General features: G+C 54.0%; 1 protein-coding gene across 3 annotated transcripts in view; it reads right to left on the bottom strand.

Annotated features, from left to right (window-relative positions):
• PLEKHA7 (pleckstrin homology domain containing A7) overlaps nt 1-25,160 on the bottom strand; it is a 251,647-nt gene that overhangs the window by 30,288 nt on the left and 196,199 nt on the right. For 2 of the 3 annotated variants that reach the window (XM_056115859.1, XM_056115860.1), the window contains exons 10-14: nt 17,957-18,427; nt 7,360-7,882; nt 6,492-6,578; nt 5,868-5,987; nt 3,930-3,983 (exon numbers count right to left, since the gene is read on the bottom strand). In XM_056115859.1, the coding sequence (XP_055971834.1) occupies nt 3,930-3,983; nt 5,868-5,987; nt 6,492-6,578; nt 7,360-7,882; nt 17,957-18,427 (1,255 nt within the window). The remainder of the gene's footprint in view (nt 1-3,929; nt 3,984-5,867; nt 5,988-6,491; nt 6,579-7,359; nt 7,883-17,956; nt 18,428-25,160) is intronic. The other variant, XM_056115861.1, reaches the window with a different exon arrangement.

Genomic DNA, 25,160 nt, shown 5'->3' with positions numbered 1-25,160 from the left:
ACTCCTGGTAGCTTGCGGGGCTCTCCAAGAGGGGCGGAGGAATCGAACTCGGGTCGGCCATGTTGGTTGTGTGCAAGGCACGCTGTACGCAGTGTATTCCTTTAAAAACTTTCCCCTGACTGACAAGTTTATAATCCTGGCTGCAGGACAACAGATTTGCAATTTTTTCTGGGTGCACAAGAATCAACTCCAATTAAAAGCTTTAAAAAAATAATAATGATAATAAATATCCACAGCAGACGGCCAGAAAGAAAGTACAGGGGTAATGTGTCTGCCTTGCGCACAGCTGACTCCATTTTGATCCCTGGCACTGCTTATAGTCCCACGAGGACAACCAGGAGTAAACCTTGAGCAGCCTAGAGAGGGGCCCACCCACCTGCACACACACAAAAAAAGAAGGAAAAGAAGCAGAATCCTTGATACCAGCTCCAGAACTCTGACTTTAATAGACCCTCCCAGGAGTTGCAATTCTTAATCAAGCTCAGGTGGTCCTGAAGGAGGTGGTGTCTGGGGCCACAACTTAAGAAACTGCTTCAGGGGGCTGAGGGAGGGGGTGGATAGGGCTAGCAGAGACCTGGGTAGGGGGAGGAGTAGAAAGAAGGGGGAGCTTGGGCAATTTGGTGGTGCTGAAGGTGCAATAACTTTGTTCATCAAAACTCTAGAAGTCACTGGGGGCTGGAGCGATGGTACAGTGGGGAGTGTGTTTGCCTTGCACATGGCCGACCCAGGTTCGATTCCCAGCATCCCATATGGTCCCCCGAGCACCGCCAGGAGTAATTCCTGAGTGCAGAGCCAGGAGTAACCCCTGTGCATTGTTGAGTGTGACCCAAAAAGCTGAAAAAAAAAAAAAACCAACCCCCCTAAAAAAAACAACTCTCCAAGTCAACCACAGTCACCATTTTTTGAACCTAAATTTAAGAAATTTTTTTATAATGCTTTGGGGAGTATGGCCATTCTGGTGGTGTTGATCTTTCTAATCCATGAGCAGGGAAATTTTTAAAAAACAATTAAAAACAAAAGGGAACTGCTCCAGAGCTGAATTTGGAGAAAATCCTGGAACACTGGCCGGGAAAGCCTTGCAGAGCCAGCTGTGAGACCCAGATGGGAGCTGATGCCCCAGTTGGATGTGAGCAGAGCAGGGAAAGCCCACCGGGTCCCCCGTACCTGGCACCCGGCCCTGTGATGGAGGCCGAGGCGGCATCCCGCCCGACCGTCCGCCATCTCCAGGCCGCTGTGGCCCCCACGTGCTACTGGGGGGGCTGAGTGTCGCTCACTGGGTTCACTGGGGGTGACACGTTTCCCCCCAGAGGTGCTCGACCCCGGGAATAATAGCATCGAGACAGGGAAAATGATCATATCAACACAGCTGACAATGTCCACAAAGTCCAGCCCCTGCATACTGGACACGGGGTACATCTAGCCACGGAGATGCCCCATGGATGTCCACTGCTTCTCTTGGGCACCTCGGGCACACTTCGAGCTGGCCCCCTTTCAGCAACTTCAAAAAATCAAAAAGCATCAAGAGGAAAGCGGCGTGTTGAGACGCAGGGAGGGAAAGGGCCTGAGAGCACGTGGCAACAGAGCTGTGGCTGCAAACTACTCTGCAGGCCTGGGGAAGCCCCTCACGGGAGTTCAGCCTCGGCCAATGCCACACCCACCCCTACTGCGGGCAGTGGGGAAGGGGGCCCCCCGTGAGATCTAAGTACCCCAGAGGCTGGTACACACCATGTCCACTGCTATTAAGCTTCTGTTGGGCGTTAGGACCTCGAGTACGCTTGGTTCTGCTTTGCTAGCCTGGGCCTCAGTCGCCCCTCCCTCCCCCAATTCTTTTAACTCAAATTCTCCAGTCTTGACTCCAGCCCCTGAGCTGGCGGGCTCTCGGTTCTGCAACCAGCTCCACGTGGCCCCTTCCCCAAGTGCCAGGGACGTGCTTCCATCACCCCTCACCACACAGACACGTTGGAGAGCTTTGGATGGGGGTACACTGGGATGCAGGCGAGCCACATGGTGCACAGTGCCTAGGCACGTGGTGCAAATACATTCGCATGAACTGCTGGTCCCGGGGTGCATGGTGCCCTAGATATGTGGTATGAACACTTTCATGTTAACTGCTGATCCTGGGGTGGCAGTTACAGGGAGAAGAATCAAATAGGGGGTCTGGGACCACCGTGCAGAAGACCAGAGTTCCATGTTGCAGAGGGGTTACGTGGAGCATGTGAGCATCCGTGGGGCGGGGGGGGGGTGTGGCCAGGCCCGGAACACTGGGTGCAGCCAAGATGGGACACCCCCGTGCCCACCACTTACATTCCTGTCTGGGGTCTGGGAAGGTGAAAGCACCCTGGATCACAGAGTACCCCTCATCCCCTATCTCAAAACTCATCACTGTCCCTTCCTTCCTGAGGTCTGAGACAGAGCCAGGAGCCTGGGCCATGTCCAGCATTCCCCACGCACCCCCCCACTCCCATCCCTATAACTTCAACCTTCCTGCACCCTGCAGCTCCCCAAGTTCCCACACGCGTCTCCTCCTCCTGAAACCTTCCTCATCCTCACTGTCTCAGCTCTGAGAAACCATGCAGGTTTCCGCACAGTTTGCTTTAGGCAGATCTGTGATGCATTGGTTTTTGTGGTTGTTGCTGTGTTTTGTTTTGTCTTTGGGTGACACCCAGCGGTGCTCAAGGGTCGCTCCTGGTGAGGCTCAGGGGACCCTATGGGGTGCTGGGGACTGAAATGGGGTCGGGCCCATGGTGTGAGGCAAGCACCCCACGGTACTAGCTGTACTATCTCTCCAGCCCAACAAATATGCGTCATTTAGGGACTTTCTTTCCCCAACCAGACCGGAAGTTTCTCTAAGCTAGAGAGAATCCCCCCCCTTTTTTTTCTTCCATCTCTGCCAAGCTTTTCCAGAGCCAGGTAATCACAGTTTAACTAGCATCTGGCCTGGGCCAGAGGAAAGCCCCACCTCCACCAGCAGCCATGGGACCTGATACACTTCACCTGCCCCGACCCAGCCAAAGACAAGACCTCAGACCTCTCCCATCAGGTGCATGGGTGGAGCCTGGTTTCCCACCCCCCTGCCGCCCCACCCACAGCTAATTAAAAGTCACATTCCTTCTCGGGTCTCATGGCTCAGGAATAAGAAATGCTTTTCACAGCAGAGCTGTGGGAAGCCCTGGGAAGCAACAAAAGGGACTGTCAGCTCCTCAGCATCTCTGTGTCCCCAGCATTCTCTGTCAGCAGAGGCATCTGGACCACTGGAAGGGCCTGGTGCTCACTCCCGAAATGAAGTGGAGATAGGGACGGGGGGTGGGACGGGGGGAGGGGGAAATGGAACACCATGAGCCCCCCCAACCCCAGAGCCCCTTCATTCCACGTGGAACTAGTATCCCCAGAAACAAAAGAAAGCAGCCGGTCAGAGTTCATGGGGCTGAAAACCAATCTGCAGGAACCAAAAAATATATAAAGGTAAAGGCCCTCCCGTTGATCGTCGATTTGCTCGAGCGGGCCCAGTAACGTCTCCATTGGAGACTTTGTTGTTACTGTGTCTGGCATATGGAATACTCTCGGTAGCTTGCCGGGCTCTCCGAGAGGGGCGGAGGAATCGAACTCGGGTCGGCCATGTTGGCCGCGTGTAAGGCGAACGCCCTACCCGCTGTGCTATCGCTCCAGCCCTAAATAAATAAAAATAAAAGAGCCTCCAAACCAAAGCCCCCGCACACCCCCCTTCGTCAGCAGCCCTGAAGAAGAAGCCTGGAGGAGTGTCTGGCCCTGGACAAGCACAGGGAGAGGAAGAGCTTGTGCCCGGGCAGCAGAGGAGAGAAATAAATCCCTGACCAACAAGGTCGAGCCCTCTTTTGGGGACCCGAACGGTTGCCGGCTTTGGGCGAGCTTTGACAGCGTGCCATGGAGGCTGAACTCCTGCCGGCACTCACCTTGAGGTCCAGGTACTCCAGGTCTTTCTTCAGCTGGAGGTAGGTATCATCAGCCTTCAGACAAAGCACAGAGACAGAGTCAGACGTGAGCCCCGAGAGGCCCCAAGAGTGCGACTTCACTTGTGAATATCTGAGACAGCCAGCACAGCGCCAGGGACAACGGACCACAGCAGGCCAGCGCAGTCAGAGCCGCAGGGCAAGGGTGCCAATGCCATTCAGGGCCCTGGACCCGCAGGGCGGAGCTACAGGTGACCTCGAGGTAACAGCCAGCTTGTGGACCGGCACGGGGCAGGGAGGGGGGAACGACGACATCTGGGATGACACAGCCATACATGCCACCAGAGCTTGGGCCAGTGGCGAGTTCCAAGCCAGAGCCGGAAAAGGACGTGCTGTCCTCAGGTGCTATCAGTCACGGGCGCTCCAGTTCCTGCCCCATCCCCAGATGGCCGTGCTGGCTTGACGTCACATGCACGAAGCAAAGAACCCCTCTCCCCAACTGTAAACAGACACCTTGGGGAGGCCAGCGGTCACCTAGTATTTGACCACCGGTGGGCCCCCAAGGTAAAAAGCGCAAACGGTGTTGGTGGTGGTGGGGAGGGGGGCGGAGACTGGCAGGAGAGGGGAGCCACAGGAAGCGGCAGAGGTTGGAAAAAGGCTGAGAACCGCTGACCCGGGTGACCCAGGGAGGTGTCCATAGAACCTGGGGAGCCCAGAGCAGGAAACCCACCGCACTGCCCTGCAGTTGCCTAGATGTTTCTGGAACCAGGCACCACTCCCCCACCCCCACCTCCTGCCATGGGGATGACAATGTGTCCATGTCAGGGTCCAATCAGTCATCCCTGTGTGTCATTTGTGACAGCAGGTAGCCCCCAAGGGCAGAGGACAGGGCCCCTCGGGTTCCCAGAGCCCCCGCTTCCCAGGGACAGAACACAGAGCAAACTGGGGGGTGGAGGCACACTGGGCAGAGGCGCTCAGGAGAAACCATGCAGGGGAGACCTGCCTGGATGACTTCTGGGACTCCTGGCAGGCCAGGGCTGGAGGGGGCGGGGGCGAACCCCATGTACAGCGCTGATATGGACACACACAGCCACGGCATGAGGCCGGAGGCAAGCGCTCTTTCTGCATGAAGGGGACCCCAGTGGCTAGCCAGGTCTCATTTCTGTCCCTATCCTGTCTCCTTCCTGTAGTTCCCCTTCCCCAGGCATCCTGGGCCCTCGACAGTCCTCCGGCAGGAAGGGCAGATCAGAGGAACATTATTTCGAAGGATGCTGATCCACACGTACGCCGAGTCACATGCTCCCTGACCTTCCCATAAACTTCCAGTCACTCTCATGGGGCAGGTTAGGAAAGGGGCCATCCCCATCCTCCTCCTCCTCCTTCGAGAAGCAGGTTCAACACCTGCTTATCTGCCCCCTGGAACGACTGGCCGCACGAAGAACAACAGTGAAGTTGCTCAGGTTGCCCAGGAGGTGCCCGCCTGCCCACACCCGAGGTGCTTCCTTCGAGCCCTGAGGTAGTCAAAAGGATCCGGCTCTCCTCACCCACCGCTCCAGCCAGGAACTCACCAGGAGGGTCCCTGGGAGAAGGGGGGAGGCGGCTTGGTGCAGACGACAGAGACTGACAGCCGCTTCTCAGCCTCCCGGGCCACGTCCACAGGGGGCGACAGGGATGGACGCCAGCCAGCACCGCCAGTGGCCCTAACCCACACAACAGGGGCAGCACCATCCCTCCCCCGTCCCACATGCAGGGGGGCCCCACCCCGGCTGCAGAGTCTGGCAGAAGCATCCAGAAGCAAGCAGGCAGGGAAGGAGACAGGAGCAGGCCAGCCCCAGAGCACAGAGTGGAGCACGGGCACAGAGGGAGAGTGAGAGAGAGAGAGACAGAGCGCACAGGGCCGCAGGTCACTCCCTGGCCCTGGGCATGCCCAGCGGCGCTGACCTGGCAGGTGGGAAAGGTCAGCTCGCGCTGCAGTAACTGGCTCACGGCGAAATTGCGCACGCTGGCCAGCTTGGCCTGGTGCCGCCGCAGCCGGCCGAGAAGCAGGGAGAGCTCCTCCAGCTGTGGGCGTGCAGACACATCGGGAGGGCGTGAGCCACCACGAGAGCACGGCGCTCGCTCAGGTGGCTCGTCACCACCCCGGGGCCGGACTGCACAGAGGTGACGCCAGCGGGCAACCCCGGCCTGAAGCTCTGCCACTGAGGCAGATAACGGACGCAGCGGGAGAGAAGAGGCTGCAGGAAGGAAAGAGCGACCAACGGGAGCAGCACAGCTTCCCCGAGGCCCTGAAGACGTGGTCAAACTCCGGAAATCAGAAACCAGGGGGAAAGGAGGTGGAGGGGGGCATGGTGGAGAGAGAAGGGGCTGCCCACTCCCCCACTCCCCTCCCTACTGCCCCCCAACAACTTCCTCTGATCTGGGGTGGGGAGTGGGCAGTGCCAACGAGGGGCCCTGAGCAAGTCGCTCCACATCTCTGGCCTCAGTTTCCCCATCTCTGAAAGGAGGATGTGGGTTGCAGTGGACTGGCTGGTGCGGGGAGGGGGTTTGGGGGGGAAAGCTGCTTACCGACTTGCCGTGTAAGCTGGGGGCGCTGACGGTGTGGGTCATGTACCCCATGGAGGGCATGGAGCGGCGGTCCACATGCAAGGAGTTCTGTGAGCGGGGACAGGAGTCACCGTGAGGAACAGACCAGGGCCAGCAGCGCCCAGTTCTGTGGTAACTCCCCCACGTTGCAGCTTTCTGAGCCTCAAGCTGGCTTTCAAACAGGGGACACGGCTGGTCCCCACCAGGCCAAAACAAGGATGTCCTATGGGATTCAGCCCCTCCGAGGGTGGCAAGGCGCACAGAGTTCATCAGAAAAAACTGGAGGGGGCCAGCACAGTGGGTAGGACGTTTGCCTTGCACGCGGCCGACCCGGGTTCGATCCCCGGCATCCAATATGATCCCCCCAGCACGACCAGGAGTAATTCCTGAGTGCAGAGCCAGGAGTAACCCCTGAGCATCACTGGGTGTGACCTCCAAAAATAAAAAAAAAAAAAGAACTGAAGGGGCAGAACAGCCTCCTGGGACTGGCTCTCCTGTAGCGAGGCAGCAAATGCCAACTTCTGTGTCTCTGTATGTTCTGTTCTGTCCTCTGGGCCACCCCCGACAGTGCTCTGGAGCTCACTCCTGATCCCAACCCAGGCATCTTGCATGCCAGGCCTGACCTCTCTCCTGTGGTCTCTGAGCAGCTGAGGCGTGCCCCTACCTCCCCAGGTCAGAAGAATGAAAGCCTGTCGTCTGCATCTGGCTTCTACCGGGCCAGCAGGAGCAGCCACCATCACTATCCCCAAGGGCTGGTATCCGTGCCGGAATCCCATAGGCTCGGCGACTCCTGCCCTGCCCACCCCCGCCCGGGTGCTGGCGCCTCCTGGGTCCTTCGGCCCCGCCTCACCTTGGTGCCCTGGCCCCGGACCTTCCTGGGCGAGTCCCCCAGGGTGCTGTCCATGCTCCTCCTCTGCTCCAGCGGCTTCACGGTGACCCTCTCGGCGGGTGTGTGTGGCCGCCGGGCCGGGGGGATGCGGGGCGGCCCTGGGGGCGGGAGGTCGGAGGGCGATGGGGGCACGGAGATGGAGCGGGGCACCTCCAGCAGGCTCCTGCTCCGGCCCTGCTCGGCGAACTCCGGGGAGCCGGCGCCCATGGGTGCCGTGGGGCTGCCGTGCCGGAACTGCTGGCGCTGCTGCCACTCGTAGAGCTGCCACACGGTGCCGTCCCGGTGCGCCCGGCGCTCCTCGCTGGACATCTTCAGGTGGCTGGCCCGGTCCTGCGCGTACTTGTAGTCGCTGGGCAGGTTGCGGGGCGGGGGCGATGAGCTCCCCGAGGGGTGCCGGCTGCTTCTGGGAAGAGTCTGGTAGCTGTCAGGGAAGGACAGGGGCTGGCTGGGGCCCTGGCGGGGGAGCGTCTGGTCCAGGGGCAGGCTGGGGAGAGAGAAGCGGGAGAAGACGGGGTGAGACAGAACCAGCCTGGGGAAATAGCCACGTCCACGCGTGGAGCCCGGTGGGCGGTGGATGAGCGGCCCGGAAAAAACCATGGAGAGGAGGTGGCTGGGTAATACCCTTGTGCCTCTTGGCTTTGCAAAGCACGTCCAGAACCGTTTCCCTGCCCACCTGTGGGTGTCTGCCCCCAGCCAGGCTGACGGGCAGCACCACGCCCCACACTGCAGCCTGCCCGCTCTCCCGCTCCTCTCCCTGCAGCAGAGAGTCAGCCTGGAAATGCCACGAACTCCCCCATCCAAGGGGCTGGAGAGAGAATGCAGTGGGGTGGCACTTGCCTTGCATGTGGCTGAGCTGGGTTCAACCCTGGCACCCCATATGGTTCCCTGAGCGCTGTCGGGAGTAATTCCTGAGAGCAGAGGTAGGAGTGACCCCTGAGCTCTGCCAGGTGTGTCCCCTCCCCTGCAAATAAGTATTCCTCTCCATCCAGCATCCTAGCGTGAAGTTTTGGGGCTTCTTCAAGGAAGCCTCTGTAGGGGGATAGAGAGATAGCACAGCAGGTAGGGCGTTTGCTTTGCACGCAGCCGACCCGGGTTCGATTCCCAGCATCCCATATGCTCCCCCGAGCACCGTCAGGAGTAATTCCTGAGTACAGAGCCAGGAGTAACCCCTGAGCATCGCCGGGTGTGACCCAAAAAGCATGCAAACAAACAAAAAACCCTGAAGCCTCTGTTTTGGGATTCTCACCTTTTCTCCTACTCTTGGACAGACCCTGTGAGCAGTTTGCTCCCCTGGACACCCGGAGGCCTTCCCGGCTGGATTCCACTCCTGCTTAGGAACACTCACTTCCCCAGCTCCAAAAACCGCTCAATGGCAAGTCGCAGGTGGAAGGAGTTCACATGGAAAGCACCTGCCACGCACGGTAAGGGCCTGGAGCAGATTCCCAGTGCCCCGGAAGGAAGAAAAGTATACTCCTCCAAAAAAATCAATGGTGCCTCATCGTTATGGAATAAAACCCAGATTCCCTCTGCCTGGCACCCCTCCCCCACCACCCCAACTCCCCTGGGCCTTGGTCTTCCCGCTTTCTCACTGAGCCTCCTATGGGGACCAGGACAGGGGAGGGTCCAGGCTGGCCTCCGCGGCACCATATCCCAGGGGAAGAGCAGACTGAGTCGGGCTGAGCTCCTTGCTCTCACATCCACCGTGTGCGGCCTGCTCGCATCGGCTCCCTTTCCCAGACACGAAGACAGGCCTGCCTCTCGCCTAAGGAGAAACGAGAAGCCCTGCAGGACTTGCCTGAGCATGGAACCCTCCGCCAGGTTGGCCCATTCTCCCTCGGGAGCACTGTTTGGGACTCCCTAACCAAAGCAGAAGAATAAAAATGATTTGGAAATGGGCACGTTCTTCTCCCTGGAGAGCGCTCTTCCCACAGTTGCCAGCAGGGGGCAGGCTTGGCCAGGGCAATCACTGGAAATCACTGGCAACCTGGCAATCACAGGTTTGGGAATTCTGGGGAGGAGCTCAGGACTTTTCCAAGGACAGCTCCCTCTGCCACACCCTGGCCAGCCCTGGCACCTGCCTTCCACCAGGCTTTGCTGCCCACCCCAAGCCTGTGCTCCTCATCTCATACTCAGAATCCCCCCAGGCCCCAGCTCCTCCCTGTTTCTGACGCCTCCCACCTTCCCACCACAGGGACCCCCTGGCTCCAGAGGCCAAGCCATGGTGGTTACAGATGGAGGGGAGGGACACAAGAGCAGTGGGGTGCAGGGTGGGGGAAGAAGAACAGGGACTGGCTGGGGCTCCCACAGCAGCTCTGCCCCTCATCACAGATCCTCATCGCTGACCCTCTAACCCAGTAGGACCCCAAAACTGGGCTCCAAGCCTCCTGCCCTCACATTCTGGCTGCAGTAATAGCCCCACCCCCTATTCCAAAGGGCACAAACCAGGATAGTCTTTTCTTTTTTTTCTTTTTCTTTCTTTCTTTTTTTTCTTTTTCTTTCTTTCTTTTTTTTTTTTTTTTTTTTTTTTTTTTTTTTGCTTTTTGGGTCATACCCAGGGATGCACAGGGGTTACTCCTGGCTCTGCATTCAGGAATTACTCCCGGCAGTGTTCAGGGGGCCATATGGGATGCTGGGAATTGAACCCGGGTCGGCTGCATGCAAGGCAAACGCCCTACTCGCTGTACTATCGCTCCAGCCCCGAACTAGGATATTCTGGGGTCATCAGTACAGAACGGTTCCTCCAATGTTTATAACCTACAATTAACACAGCCGCCATCCCTCACCCCATTTCCACACTATGCAAGGCTTTAAACTCTAGGGTCTCTCTGCCCATTCCCCAGTGTTGGGAATGAAACCAGAAACTCACATGTTCAAGGTACGTGTTCTGCCTCTGAGTTACATCCCTGGTCCCCTCACTGTAATGTCTGATTCCTGATTCTCTCTCTCCAGACTCCACCTTTTAAATGCCCCAAGTGTGTATTCCTCTCCCATTGGCGGGAAAACACAGAAGTCTAGGGTTTCAAAACATTCTGAGAATGTGATCAGACTGCAGGGCACCTCAATGTGCCCTCCTCACAGACCATCATTCCAAAGAAGCTTAGTTCCTTGATTGGTCCAGAGCAGGGCTTGGGAGCCTTGGTTCTGCCTAGGGCCTTGTGGCTATTAACAGGCAGCATCGTTCAAGGGTCCTACAGTACAGGCCGACAAGAAGCCACAGAGAAGCCCCTGTGTCCAGTCTGTCCTGTGCCGGGGCCAGACCATGTGACCCTGTGGGCTTTCCAACCAGGGTACAGAAGTTCCCAACCCTGCTCTAAACACACAGACATGAGCTGCAGTCTGATCATCCTCCTGCCAGAGTCTTGCGGGGTTAATCTAAGGAGACAACAAGAGTTGTTACTGCCACACAAAACAGGGCCTTCTCTCTTCAGATCTCCTCAACTGAAGACTTTATTTGCAAGACTTGGGCCTGACAAGACATGCCTGAAGGAACCCCGAGCTCTTTGCTTATGGAGACCGGCAGCTTCTCCTCAAGAACATAGCCCGGGACCTCCCATAAGCCCCCACTTTTATCTTTTCTGCTCATGGAGATCTGCTTCCACCCTGGGGCTGAAGTTCCTCTTACCATGTTTGCAGCCACCTCCCAGGCCAACGGACTGCTCTCATCTTCAGAGGATGCCACAGGGACCAGGAGGGAGCTGGCTCAAAGGGCTGCAGCAAATGTCTGGCATGTGGGAGCCCCAGGTCTGATCCCAACACCTCATGGGCCCCTGGTACCAGTAGGACTGATTCCTGAGTAGCACCAGGTATGCCCCCCCCAACAAAAAATAAAAAGAACGAAACCCAAAAAAACAAAACCCCAAGCAGACACTGCCGCTCTGTTTTTAGTAGGAACAGATCAAACTCCCCTCTCCGCACCTCAGGAGAGGGCAGAGCCTTCCCCTGTCCTCCTGTGCCCTGCCCTGCACTCCCAGCTGTGGCACTGGACCTTCCGGCTCTGCGTGTCTCTTCTCTGAGGACGGGCTACTGCAGAGTAAGGCAGGTCTGTGTGCTGCCAGAAAGTCCACGAGAGGTATTTCACAAGCGACTTTTAATAGCTTCTGAAAGTCCGTCCTATCGTCTGGCCACAGCGGGATCCTCAGGCATCATTTCTCAGGCCTCATCTCTCCTGCTCCTCCCAGTCTCCTGGCCTTGGACCCTTTTTGCAGTCCATGGGGCCCAGTGAGAGGTTCTGCAGAACCTGTGGTCTCAAAGATGGAGCGGCAGACCAGCAGATAATCCTGAGGTTCTGGACGCTCCTGCAGGGGTGTCCAGCCTCCTTGGAAGACGCCCCCTTGCCCAGAGCAGCCCTTCAGGGTGCCAGTCTCTCTCCGGTACTCCAGCTCTCCTTCCTCCACCTCCTTGCCGGGGCTCTTTACAGCAACTGTCTGGGCCAGCGCCAGGGTGGAGAGCTCAGAGCCGTGTTCTTGGCGTGCTGCTGTTCTTGTTCATCCTAAGGGAGAGGTTCTTCACCCTGGCTCACGTGAGCATCACCAGGAGGAGAAGGTATTTTTAAAACTCCGGATGTCCGGTCTGCAACCCAGATGGATGGAGTCGGATTTCTGGGCATGGGATCCAGGCCTCAGTGACTGTCACACCATCGACTGGTACTGCCCGGGGGGAGCTTGGAGAACACACGGAGGTTTCGATCTCCCCTCAGACTCATCAAAACCCAAAGTTCTAGAGCCAGGCCTCGCTCGATCCAATTTTGCAGCCAAGGTGAAGAGCCTCCACACTATGTGCATTGCCCTGCCAGGGCACGAGCTACTTGCCTCAGGTCAGGTTTCTCCAGCTCTTTCCACTCAAGACCCCCTCAGTGCCCGAGAAACACAACAGGGGAGAGCACCTAGGACTGTGTGTGTGTGGGGGGGGGGGGGGAAGTGTTTGATTTGCATTCTACTTTGGCTGTTGTGTGTCCAGAAACCTTTCCCTATTGCCAGTTTCTGGTGCTCCCCAACTCAGTGACATGACCCCAACGCATGGGGTTGCGAGACACAGTCTGAGAAGCGAGTTTAAGGCAACGATGTGAACATCTATCTACAAACTGAACCCACAGCCTCAGCAACTCACAGGGCGACTCCTGCCTGGCCACCCCCAGGTCGTACTGTCATTCTCAAGCGCCTTCCACTCGGCCCTGCACACCTCCTGGACATGGCCCCACATTGACACACTCCCCAGGGCCCGCCTGGATGTCAGCCTCAACCCTACCCGTGGCCCCTTCCCACCTTCCAGCCCTAGATATATCCATGTCCCAGGCCCAACAGCTACCCGGTCCCTGCACCTATGAGCCCTTCTCCTTCTCACCCTCACCATCTTCTCTGATCTTGTCGCTTTTCCTATGACCACCTTCTGCCAGGCCTTTCTCCATCACACTCCATCGCACAGTATGACACTCCATACTGTCACCAGCATAAGGAGTGGGTCTGAAACAGTCCCTAGTGCTGCTACAGAGGTGAGGAAGCAGGGACGCCGATGACGGTCGAAACACAAAGCACCTCTTCGGAGGGTCATTTTGTATTAACTCTTGTTATGTCCTTTGGCCCGGTCATTGCACTTCAGGTATTTTGTCCCTCAAGCACACCTGCACTTATATAAGGACAAGTGGGCAAAGATCTTCATGGTAGCATCAATTCAAGAGCAAATGTCTGTAACCAACCCAAGGACCCGTCATCAGGAGAATGAATGGTGATGTTGGTGTCAGTGGCACACAGCCCCTTCCCTAATGAATGCTCTAAGTACGTATGTGCTGACACGAGAGAGAGCTCAGCTATGTGGAGCCCACCCACCGGGTGGGACAGAGCTGTCAGGCTCAGCGTCAGAGGCTGGGGTTTGGTGCACCCTTCTACCACTGGGGGGTCACCCCCAAGCAAGGAGCCAGAGGCAGACCCTGAGAACCACAGATGTAACCCAACAACCAAAACTTAAATACCTGCTCATCTATACTTAGACATACACGAATATTATTAACGGAAAAGGCTAAAGGGAGATAATGCTGTTTTTTTTTGTTTCATTTTGAGTTTTGTTTCAGGGTCACACCCAACCATGTTCAGGGCTTATTCCTGACCCTGCACTAAGGAATCACTCCTGGCAGACTTGAGGACCATAAGGAAGGCCAGGGATCAAACCCAGGCCAGCTGCATGCAATGGAAGTGCACTGCCCACTGTACTATTGCTCCAGCCCCAAAATCGCTTAAAACACACACACACACACACACACACACACACACACACACACACTAATAAGGGAGTAAACTACATTTCTGAAATGGAAGATTTATTTTTCAGTATATATGTATATATATAGATTCTATATATATCTGTATCTATATATTTATATTTATATAAATATATATAAATATATATTTATATTTTATATAAATACATACATCACACATATTTACTATTTTTTTTCTTGCTTTTTGGGTTTCCTCTACCCCTCTCAGAGAGCCCAGCAAGCTACCGGGAGTATCCCGCCCGCACGGCAAAGCCTGGTAAGCTACCTGTGACATATTCGATATGCCAAAAACAGTTACAACAAATCTCACAATGGAGATCTGTTACTGGTGCCCGCTTGAGCAAATTGATGAACAATGGAAGGACAGTGCTACAGTCTTTTCGGGTCACACCCAGGGATGCTCAGGGGTTACTTCTGGCTCTGCACTCAGGAATTACTCCTGAAAGTGCTCGGGGAACCATATGGGATGTCGGGAATTGAACCTGGGTTAGGTGGATGCAAGGCAAATGCCCTACATGTTGTACCATCACTCTGGCCCCAAATATATTTACTACTGCTGGAGGAGTTACAACCATTGATGTTCAAAGGCACCTGGGCCACTCCCAGAAGTCCTGGGGCAGGGTCACCAGTGCTCAGGGTGAACCCCAGGGCCTCACACATACAAGACACATGCTCTACCACGTGAGGCAAGTCCCTGGTCCTTGTTTGAACTTCTGGTTTTGGAGTGGATTATTGGTTATTTGAGGGCACTGAACAAAATATTTTCATATCTAACTAGGAAGTTCATTATGAGTTAACAATAGAAAGAAAACTGAAAGTAAAAAACACTAGAAGAAAGAAAATCTGTTCAACAAATAAAATTTAAATATAGCTTGCCATATGGCCCAACTATGAATATTTATCCTGACATCACTTATTCTCACATTATTTATCCTGACAGAACAATGTAAAATCTCACTAATGATCCAAACAAAAATCATGCTGATGACTTGCAGTGGAAAGCTGGTGTAAAGGTAGGTGCAGCTATTGGAAAGAAAAGGTGTGTAGGGTGAGGGGAGACACACTTAAAAAGCGGTCCCCAGAGCACCGCCAGGAGTAATCTCTGAGTCCAGAACCAGGAGTAACCCCTGTGCGTTGCCAGGTGTGACTCAAAAAGCAAAAAAATAAAAGTAAATAAAAAATAAAGAAAGATGTATGAACTTATAATTTGGAAAAATTTAGGTAAAGAGGAAAAACTACTAAAGGAAGGAGACAGCTGCTTGCAAGGAATGGTTCAGAAACAGGGATGTGTTGTAGGGAGGGGGGGAGAGCAGGGGGAGAGGTTCACTACTCACGTCCTTAGACGATGTACAGGTATAAATTGGATCATTTAGAAACCAAAATTCCAGGGGCCAGAGCCATAGCACAGCAGAAAGGGCATTTGCCGTGCACGCAACTGGCTCGAATTCCATCAGGGTCCCTCAGCACCGCCAGGACTAATTCCTGAGTTACTAATTGCAGAGCCAGAAATAACTCCTGAGCATCAGTGGGTGATTTTTGCACCCACTGCCTTGAATGCAGCCGACCCGGGTTCAATCCCCAATATCCCATAGGGTCCCCCAAGCTCTGCAAGAAGTAAATCCTGAGTGCAGAGCCAGGAGTAACCCCTGAGCATTAACGGGTGTAACAAAACAAAATAAACAAGTACATAAAAGAGAAAAATATTTTAAAAAATCACAGGGTAACTCAAAACTGTCATTCTTTTTACTTGTTTGGTTGGACTTTTTGTTTCTATTTTGTTTCTATTTTGGGGCCACAACCGGCATTGCTGGGGGGAGTCACTAGGGGCCACTCTGACTGTACTCAGTTCTCCTGCACATGAAGCAAACACTCAGACCGTTGAGTTCTCTCAAGCCCTGGCTACTTCCTCTCAGCACATCAGCTCCCACTGCAAATCTCCACGCTGCATCCAGGCATCTGCCTACCTGACATGGCCCCCCAGGAAGACAACAGGGTTCTCAAATTTGTGTGTGGACAACGGGCAGCCAGGACCCAAATCTTTCCTGTGGCTTTTCCCATCCCAGCAACAACGCACTTAAAGCGCAACGCACTCTCCGAGGGATTGCCTTTGCCTCTCCTTTCCTTCCCCTGCACAGCCACTTTGCTGTTTCTTTTTTCTGGGGGGGGGGGGGGTCAGACCTGGAGATGCACAGGAGTTACTCCTGATGGTGCTCAGGGGACCATATGGGATGCTGGGAATCGAACCCGGGTCGGCTGAGTGCAAGGCAAACGCCCTACCCGCTGTGCTATCTCTCCAGCCCCGCACTTTGCTGTTTCAACCTCCCCAATGTCCCTCCCATCCCCACCATCCCCACCCTGGACTTCTCCAGCCACCTCCCCTCAGGCTCTGGCCTTCTTTGTGAATTATTATTATTTTTTCCTTTGTGAACTATTGACCACAGAACTATTAACTATTAACTGGCCTGCTTGGAACCCTCCAGTGCTCCTTCGGCAGCTTTTCCAAATAAAGCTCCTATTTCTTCCTCTGGAGCATGAGGACTTACATGGTCGAACCCCTGCCTGTGTCCCGACCTCACGTGGGGTCCTATCGAATCCCCTCCACGGCGGCCCTCCGAAATCCCGCACCAAGAATCGCAGCTTCACTTCCCTGCGCCTTGAACAGGTCTTTTCTATTTTCAACCAAACACAAAACTTGCACAAATCAAGTGGACACCTAGCCAGCCCGAGCTGGATGTGGGCGGATGTCATAGTTACAATATGAAAGGCTTGCCTTCCTCTGCCTGTCCCATACAACACCTATTAGCTGCTTAGCAGACTCCACTGTCATTCTCCATCACCCGCCCTGATGAACACCTCAAAGGAGCGGCTGGAAGAGCCTACCTCCCTATAGGTGCATGCGTCACCCCACACCTGCAAGGGGCCCCCAGTGTGCCCACAGGTAGATAGAAGCATGCCCAGAACCCCCAGGGAAGGATGAAGGATGGCATGTTAGCACACTTTTCTAAAGTGTCAGGCTTGGTCTGAGGGACATCCCCTGAGGTCCTTCTGGCCCTGTGGACCGTTCTGAACACCTGGGGCTTTGCCATCTCCTTGCTTTCAGCGGTTTACCTGCAAGTCTGCAGGTGAGAAGTAGGATCTGCTGCCTTTGCAGGAAAGCAAACACACAGCTTTGGCTTGGGGGGATGGTGAGGAAAGAGGGGTGACCCTGAATGCTTTGTGTTCACAGGACAATAAGACGCGGACACCGCTTTGCAAATAGCACGAGCCTCCTGCCCTCTAAATAATTAAAACCTGCTCCGAGAAGGAACGCGTCAGATACAATCTCATGTCCACAGGGCCTGAGCCCTGCCCTATGTGTCCGGAATTGAAAAATAGATCTGTGCTGGCTCTTGTTTCTATGGATATCTCCTGGCACAGAGAAGCGGCAGCATAAGGGGAAATGTCTCAGAGGATCTTCATGATTCTCCGCTCTTGGGATGGGCGAGCCCCTGTGATGTGTTCTCCCGCGGGGTCCCATGGCTCAGGGATCCAGGTTAGAACTCTGGCTTGGGTGCTTAGGAATGGGTTCCATTCCTCCACAACATTGAGGCTAAAGGTATCTTCAAAGGTGACACTCCACTGACCAAGCAAGTGGAAAAAGAGATAGACAAATGGGACTATCTTAAACTAAGAAGCTTCTGTACCTCAACAGATACAGTGACCAGAATACAAAGACAATCTACAGAATGGGAAAGGATATTCACCCAATACCCATCTGATAAGGGGTTGATATCAAGGGTACACAAAGGCCCTGGTTGAACTCTACAAGAAGAAAACATCCAACCCCATCAGAAAATGGGGTGATGAACAGAAACTTTCTCAAAGAAGAAATCTGAATGGCCAAAAGGCACATGAGAAAAAAAAATGCTCTTCATCACTAATCATCAGGGAGATGCAGATCAAAACAACGATGAGATATCATCTCACACCACAGAGACTGGCCCACATCCAAAGGAACAAGAGCAACCAGTGTTGGCATGGATGTGGGTACAAGGGACTCTCCTTCACTGCGAGTGGGAATGCCAACTGGTCCAGCCCTTTTAGGAATGGGTTCCATTCCCTTCTCCGGAGACTCCAACTATTGGGGGTAGCACCCTCTCCTTGCAGAATGGTTCCAGGCCAGGGGTCCACAGAGAGAACAGCAGGAAAGAGATGCAGGCCGGCCCCCGCCCCGTCCCCACCCCGACTCCACCCTGAGCACCACCAACCACGCTCTCCCAGGAGCAGGGAGCCTGCCTCATCACTCACCTCCGGATGTCCCCCTTCTGGGCCTTGGCCCACTGTTCCACCTGGGCCAGGTTGCTCTTCCTCTGCCCGTGCTTCTCAGGGTTGGCTCTGGGAGCAAAGGCCCGCTGGTAACCGGCTGTCCCATTGACCTCTCCCGGGCCGTATGTGCCAGGCGGCAGCCCGTTCCTCTCTGCCCTCTGGGGCTGGGGCTGCTGGCCTCTCAGGCTGCCGGTGAAATCCACCAATGGGGCGTCGTCCTCCACGGGGGAGTACAAGGGCCGGGCCCTGCTCCTGTCCCGCTTGCCCTCGGATAAGTCCCTCTGCAGGCGGTACCGCTGCTGTTCCTCCTCTTGCTCCCGCCTCTCGAAGCCGAAGGAGTCCTCGGGGTTGCGAAGAGGACAGTCTCTCGTATGGCCAGGCCCCATGCGGCCACACTCGTGGCAGGACTCAGTGTGGTTGGTCTGGGGCACGGCCTGTCGCTCCACCTTCTCCCTGCAATGACAGCAGCACCTTCAGCGCCTTGCCCACAGCTGCAAGGCCCCAGGCAATGCGCACTGCACTCAGACCATCCTCTGGTCTCTGCACACGCCCGAAACGCCCTCCGTCCCACCCCGACTCTACTCAGCTGTGACTCCCTCCATGCTACTGCTCCAGGAAGCCTACCCAGCCCCCAGGTAGATGGGAACTAGCCAAGTCCATCACCCCCAATTCACACTGGGTCGTAACTGGGTTACAAATGATTCAAGAGACCCTGGGTTTCCTTCGAGCCAGAGGCCACCCTGCCTGACCACACAGGATCCAGGGGAGAGCTGGGGTGACCCTGAATTCTCGGTGTTCACAGTTTGTTCAAGCTCCATGCGGACTCCTGAATATAATACTATAAGTGGCATTTCCCTTGACTTTCCCTCTTATAGATTTTATATCATTTTTTAAATTTTATTTTTTAGTAAAAAATGAGCTGGAGCGATAGCACAGCGGTAGGGCGTTCGCCTTACAAGTGGCCAACATGGCCGACCCAGGTTGGATTCCTCCGCCCCTCTTGGAGAGCCCGGCAAGCTACCGAGAGTATTTGATATGCCAGACACAGTAATAACAAAGTCTCCAATGGAGACGTTACTGGGCCCGCTCGAGCAAATCGACGATCAACGGGAGGGCCTTTACCTTTACCTTTACCTTTTTAGTAAAGTTGTTGATGATGATTGGTTAGAGTTCATAGTCCAACCCCAATCCCACCACCATTACCCCTTCCCACCACCATCATTTAACATTTTTTCTAATCTCCCCTCAGCTTTCCCTTTTGACAATGGTCTTCTTGTCCAGCCGGGGCAGTCCCCAGAGAGAAAACAGGTTCTGGGATCTCTCTCATGGAGTCCAGAACAAACCACAGGACACCGAACAGTCTAATGAATCTTCTTCAAAGATGGTGAGGTTGAGGCTAGAGCAATAGCACAGCAGGTGCAGCATTTGCCTTGCACACGGCCGACCCGGGCTCGATTCCCAGCATCCCATGTGTTCCCCCGAGCACTGCCAGGAGTAATTCCTGAGTGCATGTGCCAAGAGTAACCCCTGAGCATTGCCGGGTGTGACCCAAAAAAAGCAAAAAAGCAAAAAAAAAAAGAAAAGATGGTGTGGAAAGAAAAAAGACCTCTGGAGAGGACCACTGACCCGTCTCACCAGGGGCTAGCTCCAGCAGGGTCCTCGCTTGATTCCGAAGGGAAGAAAACAGAGGCACAGACAAGATAAGCAAGGAAGGAGGCTGAGACAGGACTTGTTCCCAGGAACAGTGAGAGCCCTTGCACTTTGGCCCACTTCTCTCTATGGCCTCTCCAGGGCATGTCTCTGGCCTGCACACATACCAATGGAAAGGAGAAGGGACATGGGGGTGAAAAAGTCAGGGTACACAGGATTAGGGGGAAGGTCTCTTCCAAGCTCCACTGCCCACTGCAAACTATCTTTTTTCACCCCCTCCTTGGGGCCAGGCTCTAGATAACTCTGTATCCACATTGTATCAGGGACATAGAAGGACCTACACAAGTTTTGCAGAATTTATGTGCAAGAAACACACTCTAGTTGGAGCAGAAAAATCATTAAGGACCTTGGTGGTGGGTGGGGTGGTTGTGGGAGGGGGGGTGATGAGAGTCCTTAGTCTCCTTGGAAGAATGTCCTGGAGGAACACTCGGAGGCGTGAGGGCCTGGGAAACCATCCCCTCCAACTGGCCTGGCCACAGCGTTCTCCACTGCAGGCTGGAGACATGCTGGAAATGTTGCTGCATTCACAGCAAGGTGCTGGGTCCCAGGTGGCCTTGCATCCAGATCTTCATCCACTGAAAGTCAGCAAAGACTCAGGGCAGAAGCAACCCCATCTAAGAGCTAGTTGAAATCTCAACGTAGGGGTCTGAGAGACAGGCCAGAGGGTAGACTGGTCAGTGTAACCCCGACTGGTAAACCCGAGCTTCCCTAAGCCAGCCTTTATCTAGCTTTCTTACTGATTGTCAGACTCAGGAAACCACTCCTGGAGAATGTGCCAGTCTAGAAGGTTAAAGCCCTAGCTGCCATCTGCGGCACACCAGGGCCAAGGCCCCCAAACTGTACAATCCGACTATCCTTATCATGAACGCTAGTAACCGCAACTCTTTGTCATTCCCACCCGAGATAAGCATCTTGTCATAAAAGCAGCTGAATGAAATAAATATGTCACCGATGTACATGACATTAGAACTGGGGGATGGAGTCAGGAGCTGGGAAGAGAACTTCCTTAACTACGAGTCCCAAGAGTGTGGGTACAATGGCCCAACACAACCAAACATGGATTTCTGACTCTTTACCAATCAACTACCATGCATTTACAAAAGCATGTACATAGTCCCTGGGTCTGAGAAAGTAGGGAAAATGCCCCAGGCTATAAAAGTCACATGTCCTAGTCAGCCTGGTTTAATCACTGTAACCACATGCGATCTGGGTTAATCACGGTCCCCACACTGAGTGGGTTAATGGTGAGAACCAAATTTCGTGCTGCTTTCATAACCTAACCCAAATCACAGAGCTTGCCTCTCTTTTCTAACTTTGGAGCCAATATTTAGCTGTAGATCTCAGTCCTTAACTGTGAGCCCAGTCCCTGCTTCCCTCATACACCAATACTTCTCCAAAGCAAACTAGATATGGAATAACTCCTTTCTATAGACTAACACCAGCATTCACCATAAAATAAACCTTTGGAGGTGCTAAACCTTTGGAGGTGAGAGAGAGAATGTGTTGAGAGAATGTGTTTGAGAGGGACAGTGTGTGTATGTTTGAGAGTGTGTGAGTGAGTGTATGTGTAAGAGTGTGTGTATGTGTGTATGAGAGAGAGTGTGTGTGAGAATGTCTGTATGTGTGAGAAAGAATGTGTGTGTGAGAGAGAGTATGAGAGAATGTGTATGAGAGAGTGTGTGTGGGGGAGAGTATGTATGTGAGAGTGTGTGTGAGTGTGTGTGTGAGAGTGTGTGTATGTGAGAATATGAGTGTGAGAGTGTGAGTGTGCGTGTGTGAGAGAGTGTGTCTGTGAGAGTGTCCGTGTGTATGTGTGTGTGAGAGAGAGAGAGAGAGAAAGAGAAAGAGAGAGAGAGAGCGAGCGAGAGAGAGAGAGAGAGGATAACCTGTCACCTAGCAGCTTTCTGGATTCAAAGCCTTAACGGTTTCTTTTTATGGGGGGAGGGGGTCACTTCCCAACCAGGGCCAATCCTGAAGATCAGGTCAACTGTGGCCAGTGGTTGAAGATAAGGGCCAAGGATGCGACCGCCAGGGCTACCCTGAGTGATGCATGGGAGGCAATGTAGAAGCGGGGATGGAACCGGGTTTGCCCACATGCAGGGCAAGCGCCCTAACCACTGTTCCGTCCCACAGCCCCTCACCAGCTGCTCACTCTCTTGGTGCCTTTGTGGCCTCGATGTCTAGGCCCCAACTGAGGGAAGGAAGTCAAAGGAGACGTTCCCTGCTCCCCGAGCTTATGTGCCTGAGACAGTTCACTTAACGAGATAAGGAGCTGAAGACAAAACTGCACTCTGTGTTTTCCGCTTGTCTCCCCACATTCCCAACAACTCAACACACGACTTTTCAAATCAGGAGACGCTACCAAGGAGAAGTCTGATACTTAGATCTGAGCAGCGGTGGGGAAGGAAGCCTCACTGCGAGCTGGCGGGGTGGTGGGGGCTGGCAAGGGGCTGTGCAGTGCCTGAGGCTGGGTGAGGAGGACATAGGTGCCTTCCCTGGGCAGGTCAGATCATCACTGAGAGCCCCTGGCCTGGGCAATGGGCCAAACCACAGGGTGTTCCTGGCATTCTGGGGACCATGGCAGAGAGTCAGACCTGGATCACCTCAGACAGTCAGAGCTTGGCTCGCCCCGCATGAATTGGGTGACCTTGGGTCAGGCCCTGACCTCTCTCATTTCAAGTTCTGCATCTGTGAAATAGGGACAAGGCCCCTTGCCTCCACAGTTTGCTAGGATTAGGGAAGACCTTGCACAGAGGAGCGGGGGCAACATCTCAAGGTTCACTCTCTCCTCGAACCCATGGTTTTATAAGCAGTGATGTACCTTCAGCAAAACCAAAAATGTCCCATTTCACACACACCCCTCCTGAGGGTGATCATGGATGTGACAGAGGTCAGGCTAATGGGGACAAAAATTGCTGAACGGGTTTTCCAGGAAAGTCCTTGAAAGGAATTGTGCTCTGGGGCTCGCCGGCCCTTCCCTTCACCCCTCTTGGAGTGGAGGCTCAGTGCTGGACCACAAGATGGCAAGGCACTGGCGAAAGCCTAGGCCAGGGTGATTTGGAGTCCCTGATGATGGAGCTACCATGCCAGCCTGGAATATCTATTGCTGGATCTTTGCTACGTGATGATGATGATGATGATGCACTGTCCTCCCATTGTTCATGGAATTGCTCGAGCAGGTACCAGTAACGTCTCCATCGTGAGACTTGTTGTTACTGTTTTTGGCATATCGAATATGCCACAAGGAGCTTGCCAGGCCCTGCAGTGTGAGCGGGATACTCTCGGTAGCTTGCCGGGATCTCTGAGAGGGACAGAGGAATCAAACCAGGTCGGTTGCATGCAAGGCAAATGCCCTACTCGCAGTGCGATTGTCCCAGTTTGCTACATGACAAAATTAAAACCCAACCAGACTGCACTTTCTTAGCTGTGGAGAAATTAAATGCAACCCCAAGCGCTAACTGCAAGGGGCCTAAGCCTCTCATTAGCAGAAACTGGGTCCCTTCATTTTCAGCATGTGACAGCTGGGCCAAGTCTCCTTAGAATGGGGCTGGACACCCCTTGTCCTGTTGGGGGCCATCTGCATGCGTATCCCTAACATCACTTGTGGAACACACAATACAGGTCGATGGGGCTGGGGCCGCTGAGGAGAAGCACACGTGTCTGTTATGGATCGGGCCAGGTTACGTGATTTCATGTGCTTCTCCAACCCATGGACCATTTGTTCCCAACCCCTGGCTTAGGGCAAAATCTTGTTTTCTTTTCTTTTTTTAATTGAATCGCCATGATATATAGTTACCAAAATGTTCATGATTGAGTTTCAGTCATGCAATGTTCCAACACCCATCCCTCACCAGTGTACATTTCTCACCACCAATGTCCCCAGTTCCCCTCCTGCCTCTGCTCCAGTTTGCCTCTGTGCCAGGCACTTTTCTTTTCTCCCTCCCTCTCTGTCTCTCTCTATCTCTGTCTTTGTCTCTGTCTCTCATTTTCTTTTCAGGTACTGTGGTTCATAATACTGTTACTGAAAGGGTATCATGTATATCACTTTACCTCCTTTCAGCACTCAGTTTTTGTCTAGAAAAAAAAAATACAATAAAATCTTATTTTCTCCTGGGGCTGGAGCGATAGCACAGCGGATAAGGCGTTTGCCTTGCACGCAGCCAACATGGCCGACACAGGTTCGATTACCAGCACCCCATATGGTCCCCTGATCACCGCCAGGAGCAATTCCTGAGTGCATGAGCCAGGAGTAACCCCTGAGCATCGCCGGGTGTGACCCAAAAAGCAAAAAAAAAAAATCTTATTTTCTCCTGCATGTGGGAAAAGTACATATCTTAGAACAGGGATACTTCTCAGTTCAATCTTTTCTTCAGAAAAACTTAATTTTATATCATAAGCAACTGTACTCAGATTCTTTAGTCTCTAAACACTTTATCTCCCCAGGAAATACAGAACATTTCTATTTTACACACACACATGCACATCTCATTCAAAGACTTGGGCAAGAAGAGAAATAACTTATTTGAAGCTTGGCAGAACTTTGGTCCTGTGGGGGAGGTGGGGGAGGGAATGGTCCTCCTACTGTGACCCCAACAAAAGATTCCTCCCTCTTTCCCTTACCTAAATGATTAAACCAGCAGCCCTGGTCACTGATATTTTAGAAGGGTTTGGTGTGAGCCAGATTAGAACAGAAGCTCTGCCCTGGGAGATGTTGGCAAATGTCGGGTCCTTAACACTGACACCCACCACCACCCCGTCTCAGTAGATGGTGAGTCTGAAGCCAGACCCAACCCCCTACCATACCTCTGCGCCCCCCGGCCCCCATTCCCCAGGCACAGTCTTAGGACCAGTAGGAAAGGCTGCAGAGAAAGGGGTCCACGGCATCTACTGAACTAGTCACTAGCACGTGAGGCAGGAAAGGCTGCAGGCACAGAGACAGGAGCCGGTTTCTTTTTTCCCCAGAGTTAAGTAGGACAGTCCCCACGGGATGGGGCCATTGGACTCTTTGTGTCCTGGGCTCTTGGTTAACAACAGAGGACCTGGCAACTGTGACAACACCCCACTGCCCAGCTCTCCACACTGACCGCCCTCATCCCCACCCCTGAGAAAAGAGCAGCGTTGGAGGGTGACCGGGACGCCAGGCTGCCACGCTGAGCTGTGTCTTGACACAATGAACTCGCTCCTCACAAAATCCCCTTGTGTCATTGTTTGAGGGCCAGAAACAGCAGAGAAGTCAGGGACAGATGCTCAGAGGCTGCCAGGTGTCCTGAGTTTGCTGCCTCCACCAGAGAGTCCTCCTCACTGCCTCCTACCTGGGCACCGCTCTACCAGAGCTGGCCTGGCCTCCTGCCACATGCCAAGTCCTCTCACTCTCCACCTCCCTGTGCCTGTCACATCTGGGTCATCCATCTCCCAGGACCAGTGCCAGCTCTTCCTTCTGTTTGCTGGGCTGCGTTTGTGACAGTGAGTCCGAGCT

Source organism: Sorex fumeus, unplaced genomic scaffold (genome assembly GCF_029834395.1).
Source record: "Sorex fumeus unplaced genomic scaffold, SorFum_2.1 ptg000030l, whole genome shotgun sequence".
NCBI classification, from domain to species: domain Eukaryota; kingdom Metazoa; phylum Chordata; class Mammalia; order Eulipotyphla; family Soricidae; genus Sorex; species Sorex fumeus.
The sequence above is the reverse complement of the archived record's forward strand: the minus strand, read 5'-3'. Positions and strand labels throughout refer to the sequence as shown.